Source organism: Daktulosphaira vitifoliae, unplaced genomic scaffold, assembly GCF_025091365.1.
Source record: "Daktulosphaira vitifoliae isolate Bord-2020 unplaced genomic scaffold, ASM2509136v1 Scaffold_5, whole genome shotgun sequence".
NCBI lineage: Eukaryota > Metazoa > Arthropoda > Insecta > Hemiptera > Phylloxeridae > Daktulosphaira > Daktulosphaira vitifoliae.
Window position 1 is genome coordinate 33,168,030 of NW_026099576.1, and position 10,687 is coordinate 33,178,716.

General features: G+C 31.4%; 1 protein-coding gene across 1 annotated transcript; it reads left to right on the top strand.

Annotated features, from left to right (window-relative positions):
- Positions 1-8,254: 8,254 nt before the first annotated feature.
- LOC126908014 (cystatin-like) lies at positions 8,255-10,109 on the top strand. The gene is made up of 5 exons (XM_050689823.1): positions 8,255-8,350; positions 8,431-8,519; positions 8,973-9,116; positions 9,198-9,278; positions 9,772-10,109. Exons 2-5 carry the CDS (start codon positions 8,460-8,462, stop codon positions 9,901-9,903), a joined length of 417 nt encoding a protein of 138 aa, XP_050545780.1. The 5' UTR covers positions 8,255-8,350; positions 8,431-8,459; the 3' UTR covers positions 9,904-10,109.
- Positions 10,110-10,687: the final 578 nt, after the last annotated feature.

Sequence of the window (10,687 nt, forward strand, 5' to 3'; positions counted from 1 at the left end):
TTTTGCTGTGTAATAAAAACGCTATTGTTTTATTACTTATTATTATATTTACTACCCTGTTTACATTAATCCCCACTTTATATATATTTTGCAGTAATTTTAATTATATCGTTATAGTTAAAGGTGTAATAAACTGACTCCATGGTTATTCTAATTACGGTGTTACATTTTAATTTATTATTAAACCACTTTTATAACGTGTCATCATTGAATGAAAGAAAAAAGTTCTTCATACCTTCTGTAGAAGACGATTGAGCTTGCTGGTTCATATTTTTATTTATGCAAATAAATGATTAAAGTTATTAAATAATAAATTATTAGTTTTCAAAAAGACAGCTGCATGTTTATACCAATTAAACATGTATGTGACAAGATACAGAGCGTTAAACCTTTTTTATAGTCAAAAATAAATATCGTAGGTGGGAAATACCACCGGCAGTGTCATTTATCTCATTAAATGTAGACGAAAATGATGGTGCTTTTGATGTTAGAAATATGCTTACGTAAGCATCTGGTGAGAGAGGAAACGGGATCATCCGCCATATGGTTTTAACACGGCATAGCTATCGATAGCCACTCATAGAGCGCAATATCTATTCGATGATAAACTAAACATTCAACTTCCTCCCCGCTAAAAATGCTGACTTTTAACCACTAACTAGATTTTATTTGTTATCTAGTCGGTTTTTATCCTCGACGTTTGAAAGAAGACCTGGTTTTACGAGTTTCTTTAATATAGTTCTATATGGCGTTTTTACAGACATTGCCATTATTGATAACACTATTTCATATTTTTGAGATTATGATATACATTAGAATATAATAATAATAATGTAATTAGAATATATTGTAAAGAAATATATAATAATTAATAAAAGTGCTATTCATGTGTTTTTTAAAAAAACGTATATATTTATTATAAGATTGATAGTTAAGTTCTAATACAGAACAACCATCTTAATCCAAAAAAACTTTCACAGAACACTACACTACTTTACTACTCTCATAATTTTATGTTGTTAGTTGTGTTAAAAAGGAAGAATAATGAACTAAATAATAATGTTCTTTAGTGACAAGGTCACTAGAGGTATATAAGGGAATATTTTTTGGATAGGATGTCAGTAAGTGTTATTGCTAATGATGATTATTCTCGAAATACGTATACGTGTTAAAAGTTAAAACATTATTAATCATGAAAATTTATACATTTATCTATGCAAAATGTAATTCCTGCTTAAAAGTCAGTTGTCATATTTGTTTTTTTGACAGCATTCTTAGTTAGATTTTAACATTAATTTCAGAAGTAAGATTTGGTTACAAAGAACGTGGTACGTTGTTTTCCGTCAGCAAAAAATCACATCGGTAATTATTGATATCGTGGTCTCCATGCCATATTGCATTTTGGACGATATGTTTGTTACATTTGTGTTGTTATTGATATGTAATTATGGTTATTGATATGGCGAATCTTAACGAAAACAAAGGTCGACGATTACCACACAAAATGATGAATTGTTTGAAGTCTTATCGAAACTGCGCGTCAAAGTCAAAATTTTGAACAAGTTGAGTACGTCGGTGACTTTGAAATCAGATGTACTTCGACATGTTTTGATGTAATTGAAATAAGAGATTCGTCAGTTTACGTCACGCAAATCATGGCACCATGCAGAAAATTGGTTAGATGATGATCATGAATTTTTGCCGGACGAGTATATGCTACAGCATATTACATTAATAATACACTAATTAAAGAAGCGACTTTTACTAGCTTACTTTGGTCAGCTAGTAAACCGACTGAACGTTTAAAAACGTCTAATGTCGAGTCAAGGCTTCGCGCCACCTCCATACATAAATTTAACACGTTTAACAGTTATAATTTGTTAAAGACTAGTATTCAAAAGAAAAATGATATGTTATGGATTTTTTCCAGCCAAATTTGGGTTTATATAAAGACTTGGTTTTACTGTTCGCTGAAATGCGTGGCTATGTTCTGAAGGATCTTTATTCGCATGATTCAGCATTATACACACTATTGTATAACCATGAGACTCGAAAGGAATAATAATTCCGCTAGATGAGCAAAAAGACGAATTTTGATCTTAAAAAAAAATTTCCCGTGCAGACGATGTTTAGGTCAGATGCAGCAACGACCAAATTATACACAGACATCAATACTATGGGGATGAGCGTGATGATAATGTAGCCACAGGAATGGAAGGCTTCCTTCGCGTTGTTTACTATGTTAGGCAGAAAACGGGTAAATCTAAGGCACAATATCACTCGAGTAAATTAAAGCAGTTTGGTGTAGTTAGTCAATAAACTACAAAAATAAATTCTAGGAGTAAAGTTTGTTTTCTACAATGATTTTAGCTTCGATGCTAAGCTGAGAAGGTATTGGTTTTACTATGATGTTTTTTTTTTTTTTTTTTTGTGTCTGTTACCACTTTTTCTCAGCTCTCACCGAACGGATTTCTTTCAACGATACGTCAAAAGATCACAAATCGTATCTAGTCGAAGACATTACCCTTAAAAATTGAAAATAATTCCCTCGTAAATGGGGGAAACCTCCAAAAAAATTATAAATTTAAAAATCGCTAATTTTTCGTAATTTTTTCAATTTTTTTTACTAAAATGTGCCGTAACTTTTTCGAAAATAAATATATCAATATAATTTTTGTTTTATATAGATGCTTGATGTCTTTACTTATCATTTGGTATATTTTTTTTTGTAAATCTGACCTTTTATCTGCCCACGGGGGGGGGGGATTTAAAATGACAACTTTTTCACAAAAAATTAACTTTTTCAACTTAACTTTTGAAAATGTTCGGGAAGGTCTGACACTTTTATATATATCTTAAATTAAAGCTTATGTAATATACTTTAATTTGAAAAAAAAAATTTTACCTCTGGACTTGTCTTCAGGGCAAAAATGGCAACCGAATGCTATTTTCGTGTGAAAATTCTCGATTTTATTTTTTATATTATATTTAACTTTATAATGCTATAACTTATTGAAAATTGTATGGATCCACACAATTTTTTTATGAGAAATAATATTTTTTTAATAAACCCTTTTTCATTCGACATACTTTATCTTAATCGAGATATTAATAAGGAACCAGCAGATCAAGTAGCTTTTGGAATAAAACACCAATTTTTTTAAAATTAAACACTATCTAAAGATTTGCATCGAAGCGTTTATTTTTGATAGTGATTTTAATCACTGTCAGATATCATTATACTTGTTCCAACTATACCACGGCACCACTGTGCCGCGACCCGCCTGTGCTGGGTTTTTAAATTCTAATGTACTCGAATTTCAATAGTACTAATATGTACTAGACTCTGAAATCAAATATTGACCTAGGACCAAAAGGACGCACGTAGACACTCTATCCCTTGTGAAGAAACCGAATTTAATTAAGTTTTGGTGAAATGATTTGACGTAGCGTTGCAATGATGAAAGCCGAGCATGTATTGATGAGTCAAACATTTGATTTTGATATCGTTAGATTAATATACATTGTGCAGATTAGTGAAGAGTCTTATTAAATACAAAAAATGTGGAAAACTACATAAAATGCAATGTACTTCTAACGATTTTGCTGCAATAAAATTAAAAACTCTTCATCAATTAATGAACCAAATAGATTGTATTATACAATACGTTAATGGTAAATGAACTAGACCAAAAAATTCATCATGGAACTACTGTGAAGTAGTTGAATGCATAAAAAAAGGATATGGTAATGGTACATGGTACTTAAGATATGGTACATGCGAATTATATATAGCCTGTTATGAAAGAGCTAACAGATGGGCTAAGTCATAGTCTGAGGTTTTTCTTCAAATTAATTTGAGTGTAATGTAATAACCATTTATATATATGAGTGATTATGATATTAATTAGTCTAATATATTTGATTATTTTATAAATTTATAATTTTGTTGCAGGAAGAACATAAATACAAGACAAAAATTATTGAGCAACCTTTTTCGATGTATCATTTTTTTACACAAAAATAATGATTATAATCCGTGGACCCCTCAGTGGCCGAAACCTAATCACGTCAGAAAATTAGCCTATATTAATAACATTTGGGTTTTGTAAGTTATAATTTCCAATAACTTTTTGAATGATTTGTTAAACTACAATGATCAAATTCTGAAAGGCACAAACGTCACATAAACGGCTACAGTTAAGTTTTATATATGCCCCCTTCTTATGTGTCAGCCACCGTTATTCCCCTACATATAGATCTACTTGCGATACCAGTTGTACTAGCTAAGAGAAAAGGGAACCCCTTCCATGTATGGGTATACTCTTAACCTTTCACCATGTTATGGGAAGGGGACACGTGCCTTTCGTTGCGGTCAATACCCCCGAACCACACACTCCTACGTCAAAGACTTAGGGCTGGAAAAGTTGATTGGGTTGCTCAGTGGGGGAACAGCTCATATATTTATTATCTACTCGTGATGATGTAATTTTTATTATAATTATTACATAAATAAGTGGTTTATTCAATTGTTTTTCTAATACGAGTGTGCATAGATGAATTTGTACCATTCGCGGTGCCCTAGCCTTAATAGCAGGTGTCCGTGCTGAGGCGGAAAGCCTGGGGTAAGGTCGAGGTTTAGCTGCTGCATTCAGAGCCTTGTGGCGGACCACGCAACCGGCGACGATACCACCCACAGGCACTACCACGGTCTGGGGCAGCTCCGGAGGCTCCGTCTGCGTCGACGTTTCAACGGTCGGCACCTCCTCCTATGTGGTGCGGGTCTGCTCGAGATCGTTCAAGGAGGGAACGCTCCTTATCAGGTCTCTCACAGCCGATCTAACGTGGTCGTGTGGCGGTACGACGAGAACCATGTTCTCTAGCCGTTGCGCCTGAAAGCACGCCAAGGAGAGACCGGCCGTGAGAACCGACTTTGAGCTTGCCTGGTCCAGCTTAGACCGCGGCGTACCGTCCTCGTTGAAGAGGTCGGCAGACACTATCTCCCCGCATTTCCTCCACTTCGCATCGGGAACCCTTCCAGGTCTATCTTCGAGTGGGATAGGTACATCTGAAGGAGTATCCTCCAAGATGACCACCCTGGCTCCGTCCGCTGCTGGGGACACCTTTTCCCTTTTTCCCTGCATGGCATCATCTTCATAGATGTCTGGAACACTCGGCAATTCAGCCCGACTAGGTCTCTCCCCGGGCGAGTTTCCCGACCCACCTCCATTCTGGGCTAGCCAGATAACCCGCTCGGGGCTAAACCCGACACCGGTGGGGAGGTCCTCCCGCATCATTCTCAGTATAGAGGTTACCGAGCTACGGAAGTCTCCGGGCGACCGGAAAGCCCCGTGAGGCAAACATTCCATCCGTAAGCCTTCTAGGCGCTGCGCGATAGTCGACCACCTGTCGAATTCGGAGTGGGACATACGGATGTCATTGCAGAAACGACCCCTAATGCCCGATCACATCGCGATTGAAGTCAAGACTTCCGGGAGTAACCTCGGTGTCCCTAAGGACATCGGAGGATGCCTCACATCCTCCAGCAGTAACTTGGGCGCGAACGCCCCCTGGACCCTGTCTCGACAGTCCAACGGTTTCTATGCAGTCTCTAGATGATGATCGGGTCGAGTCTGCAAAAGCACTCTTCTCAGCCGGCCCTGGAGTCTCCGAAACTCCTGGAACGGTAACCGTATTTTTAAAATGGTGTCCTTCCATGCTTGGTTTTTACGGGTGGCCTTCCCTGCGTTTTACCTACCGCCAGAGGATTTGTTTTCGGTGTTGCCTTCACCTAGATGGTAGCCTTACGAGGCTACCGGGCCCACCCACCCGTTATACAGTTTTCCTCGAACGTTACCGCTTATTCGTCCACATTTAAGGTGGCTAATCTCACGGTTACCCTGCATATCTGCAAAGTTAACGAGCGAACGAGGAGCTTATTTTCTGCGACCGCTTATTTGTCAGTCCAAATTAATGGACTGCTTATTTCGCGGCTAACCTGCATATCTGTAGGCCGTTCCTCTATCCGCAACCTGAGGACGCGCCCGATTCCCCGAGCTAGGGAAACTGCGCTCGTGCCGACGTTTTCGTAGAGCCCGATCACACCGATACTGTAGTGCAGCGCAACGGACCTTTTTTCCTCTCAGCATTTTTTTTTAAATTACGCCACTGTACAATTAAAAGTTTCCTGTTTGGATGTTTATCAATTATATAACAAAAGCAATATCATTTATTTTTGTAAAATCCAGTCTAGATTATTAATTTTAACAATAAATGTTTTCTAAAAAATTGTTATGGCGCATAAAGATAATTTAAAAAAATTAAAAATAAAAGGATAACTAGAAAAAACTATTGTGATAATATCAAACATTTTTTTAATAAAATATTAATAATAACACACGCACTATTTTTATAGTAATTGTTTCAGAAGCATTGCTTAAAAAACAACCTATATCTAGTATAAAAGGAAAATAATTAATATTATTATGTGTAAAACATGAATGTAGTTAAATATTTTAAACTTGTTAACTGTAAATATCTAATATTTAGTTTATTCACTACATATTATATTATCAACGAAATCCTAGATAAGTGTAAGCGCTATTAGTTAATAAATGATGAAATATTAATGTTGAGAAAATTAGATACAGGTAAAATATACATTTTTTGGCACCATCATGAAAATAACTGTTTTAATCAGTATTTAATTAGTTACTTGAGTTGAAATTTTATCATTTATTTCTAGAAATCTAAAATTTTATTAGAATTTGAATTATGCCGTCAGATTAAGTTCAACATTTTTTTTCCTAAATTGATATATATATTTAATATTTTTTTATAACTTATAGTACTTAATTGTGTTTATAAAAAATAATGTTATTTAGATCAGATATTTATCGGGCTCTCTTTTTATAGAATTTATTTTTAAATTAACTAGTAAAAATAAAATTTTTATAAAAATATAATTAAAATTATCTACTCATTTATTAAAGTTATATAGCAAATTAAAAATTCAATGCATTTTTTCTAAATTGGATTTATACGACAGCTCTTGGTTGCACTTTGAAATATTAAAAAAATATACATGTGCACTCTTCTTGTCTTTAAAAAATGTAAAAATCGTAAAGTACAAAAAATAGAATATTTTACTTTCTATCAAATCATTTCTAATCGAGAATGGAGCTGGAAAAATAAATTAGATACCTTTTAAAAAACTTCAAAAGCTTAAAAAATGTTTTTTTGTTAATTGAAAAGTTAAAATTGACCTAAATAGAGCCATTTTATTCAAATAAAATTGCGTATTTCATTATTAGTTCATATTTCCAAAAATGTTGGAAATGGAAAAAAGGCAATTAAACTGAAGTCAATATATTTTATGGCAAGAAATTTAATGTTAATATACTAAATTCATCTCATCTATTTTATATATGTTAATTGAGATTCAATTAAAAAATTAAAATTATATTATTTATAAATAATTAAAGGAATAGCAAACCATAAACTATAGATAAGTGGCATCATGGATATTTAAAACAATGAGAGAAAAATAATTGTCTAAAAAATATTTTTTTGGAAAATTAAAAAAAACGAAAATTTTCCTTCTTCATTGTTTTTTTCCATTTCTAATATTTTCAGAATTATAATCAAATGAAAAAAATTATATTTTTCCAATAAAATGTATTTAATTCAGTCAAATTTTAATTTCCAAAAGAATAAAAAGGTTTTTATATTTTTTAGAGTTGCATTTATTATTATTATTCAAAAGTATACTTAAAGAGCTGTTTATCAAAACCAATTAAAAAAAATATATGATATTTTAAATTTGCTATATACATTTGAAATATGATTAATAATGAGTATGGGTTGCCAATTTAACGTGAGCGGTGTGGATAGTTGATAGTTTGCACAATTAGTAAAAAAATTACAATTAATATTTAAAAAATGTGGTAATAAATAATGTAGTAAACCCCAGCAAATAAATCTACACCTTCACATATCCTGAATCCTTTCACAGGCTACGTTAATTTTTTTCTAACAACATAACTGCGTGTTTAATATAATTTTAAATATTTATAAAAATAGTGTTAATTTTAATAAAACGATTTAGTTTGAAAAGCATACTAACTAAAAACATAAAGAATAAATATATTTTTCAAAGAAAAATTTTTTTTTGAATTTATTATTTATAAACTCCCCAATTAATGTTAATTAATATTTAAATTACGCACAATCATAAAAGACTAAAGTTCTCTCAGATAATAGATAGTATAGTATAGTATAGTTTGTTACCGTTTAATTATTCGTTTTGCTTTATTACTGAAAACAAGTTCGTTAATATATCCTATTTTTGGTAAAAATATTTATTATATTATATGGATTTTATTTTTTATATTTTCATTTAATTATTGTTAATATATTTATTTTTTCAAGAATTGTACTACAGAAGAAAATTAACTGTCATGATGATGAAATTACTCGTTTGCCTGTGTTTAGTATTGGTTGCAATAAGTTTAACCAAGGTAATCTAGTTCATTTTTTTTGGTTATAATTAATTTAAAATTGCATTTATGATAATATTTAAATAAACACAGGGGTGTAAACAGCAGGGTTTTCGACGAATACAAATATTAAGGTCTTTAGCCTAGTAAAAAAAATGATTTCTAGATCAATTGAACATACAATATTAAACATTAAACAACTAATTTATTATCATGGATAAAATTAGAATAAAATTCGAGTAACTACAGTTATAAAAAATTATGCATGCTTATAGAATTTACATTGAAATAATATTTAGTATATCTTTTATTTAAAAAAAAACTTTACACAGGATTAAAGTCATTTTTAGTAACATTATGATGAAATTTAAATTTTTTAACATTGAGTTCCTATTGACTTGGGTTAATATATAAAACTAAATAGGATAATTTTATATCATTGTGTAATAAATAACGGTCTTTTTTTTTATTTAGGCAATACCTGGTGGTTTTAAAAAATTAGATGTCAATAGTGATGCAGTAAAAAGTAAAGCTCAATTTGCTTTGGAATCGATTGCCCAACAAACTGGTACAAACCGTTCATTAAGATTGGCTAAAATTGAATCAGCCGAATCTCAAGTAACTAATTTGAAAAATATTAATTGCTTATCGAATGAATATTATTTATTACTATTATTCTAAATAAAAAATTCGTTTTAGATAGTTTCTGGAGTGAACTATAGAATAGGTTTGGTAGTTTGTGAACAAGATTCAGCTAAAGAAAATCAATTAATTAATAAGGTATGACGATTCTAATTATCAATTTAAAATTTTACTAATATTATTTATAATGTTAAATAAAATTCAATTTTTAATATTACCGTCACATATCTTAACAAAAAATTTTCTATTTTTAATTTATTGTCAGGTAAATAAAAATAATAACACTTTTTATAGTAAATAAAATTTGTTAATTTATACTTTTAGTTTGCTAACACTATAATAATTGGAAGATAATATCAGAAATAATTTTCTTTATATTGGGTTAAAATTATAAAACCGGTGAGATCCTAAAATAATTTAACGATTTAAAAAAAAAAATACTTAAAGAAAATAACCTATATTTTAAAAACTATATGTAGAATATGTTGAATAAGGAAACTAAAACTGTATTTTAATTTTAATTATTTGACTCAACGAATTTAAAACATGTTTAGATTTATTCCAATAAGAGTTAACCGGCTATTGAAAGTTTAACCAAGGGAAATAATCAAATATATTATTTAATTTTCAGGACTGTCGTTACTGTGCCATAAGTGTTTGGGAGCAATCCTGGTTAAACAGCACAAAAGTGACGAATGTAAATTGTTCAGAACCAGGAAATCTTGAATCATTATCATCTGCATCTTTAAATAAAATGGAATAATAATGGTATAACACTATAATTAATCTTTTTAGTTGTATTTAAAATATATAATGTTCCGTTTTATTCAAAGTTGCAGATATCTTTGAATAAAATGGAATAATTTTATTTATTGAAATCTATAACATTGTTTTTTATAATATTCTCAGTAGTGTGAATTATTCTATTTATATACAATTATATATATATTAAATTACATATACACAATACTTTTGGGCTATTTGTCTATTTATTTTTATTGTTACGTATAAAATTTTTTATAATTTTATAGTTGAAAAAAATCGTACTTACATCAGAGCTAGACTTAAATTTAAAATATCTATTGAAAAAAATAGCAACTACAAAAAAACGTTTTGATTAAATAACTCCACAAATTATAGGAGATAAAATTGGTTTTTTACTGAATTACACAGTAAAATCATAAAGTGAAACAGATTTTGTTGTTCATAGACCAATATATACATTGCTAAACAGTTGTTGCTGTTACCCATATTTACTTGCTACCACCTATTGGTGTCCCCAACGTTACCGCAGTCTTGATTCACTTACCATCACCGCTTTGCCGATCGTTGTCCATTACCGTTAAGTCCACCACTGCCACTCAAAGCAGCCACCATCACCGCTGATGTCCGTTTACACTGCTATTGCGAGATCGAAGTCTACTCTATAGTCGAGAACATTGTCATCCATCGCCGGTACAGCAGTTACCCTCTCGACCCCCCGGCCCACTCATGTGGTTTGTGTTCTTAACGCCCATATACATGTGTTGCGGCGAGTGTAAAGTTGT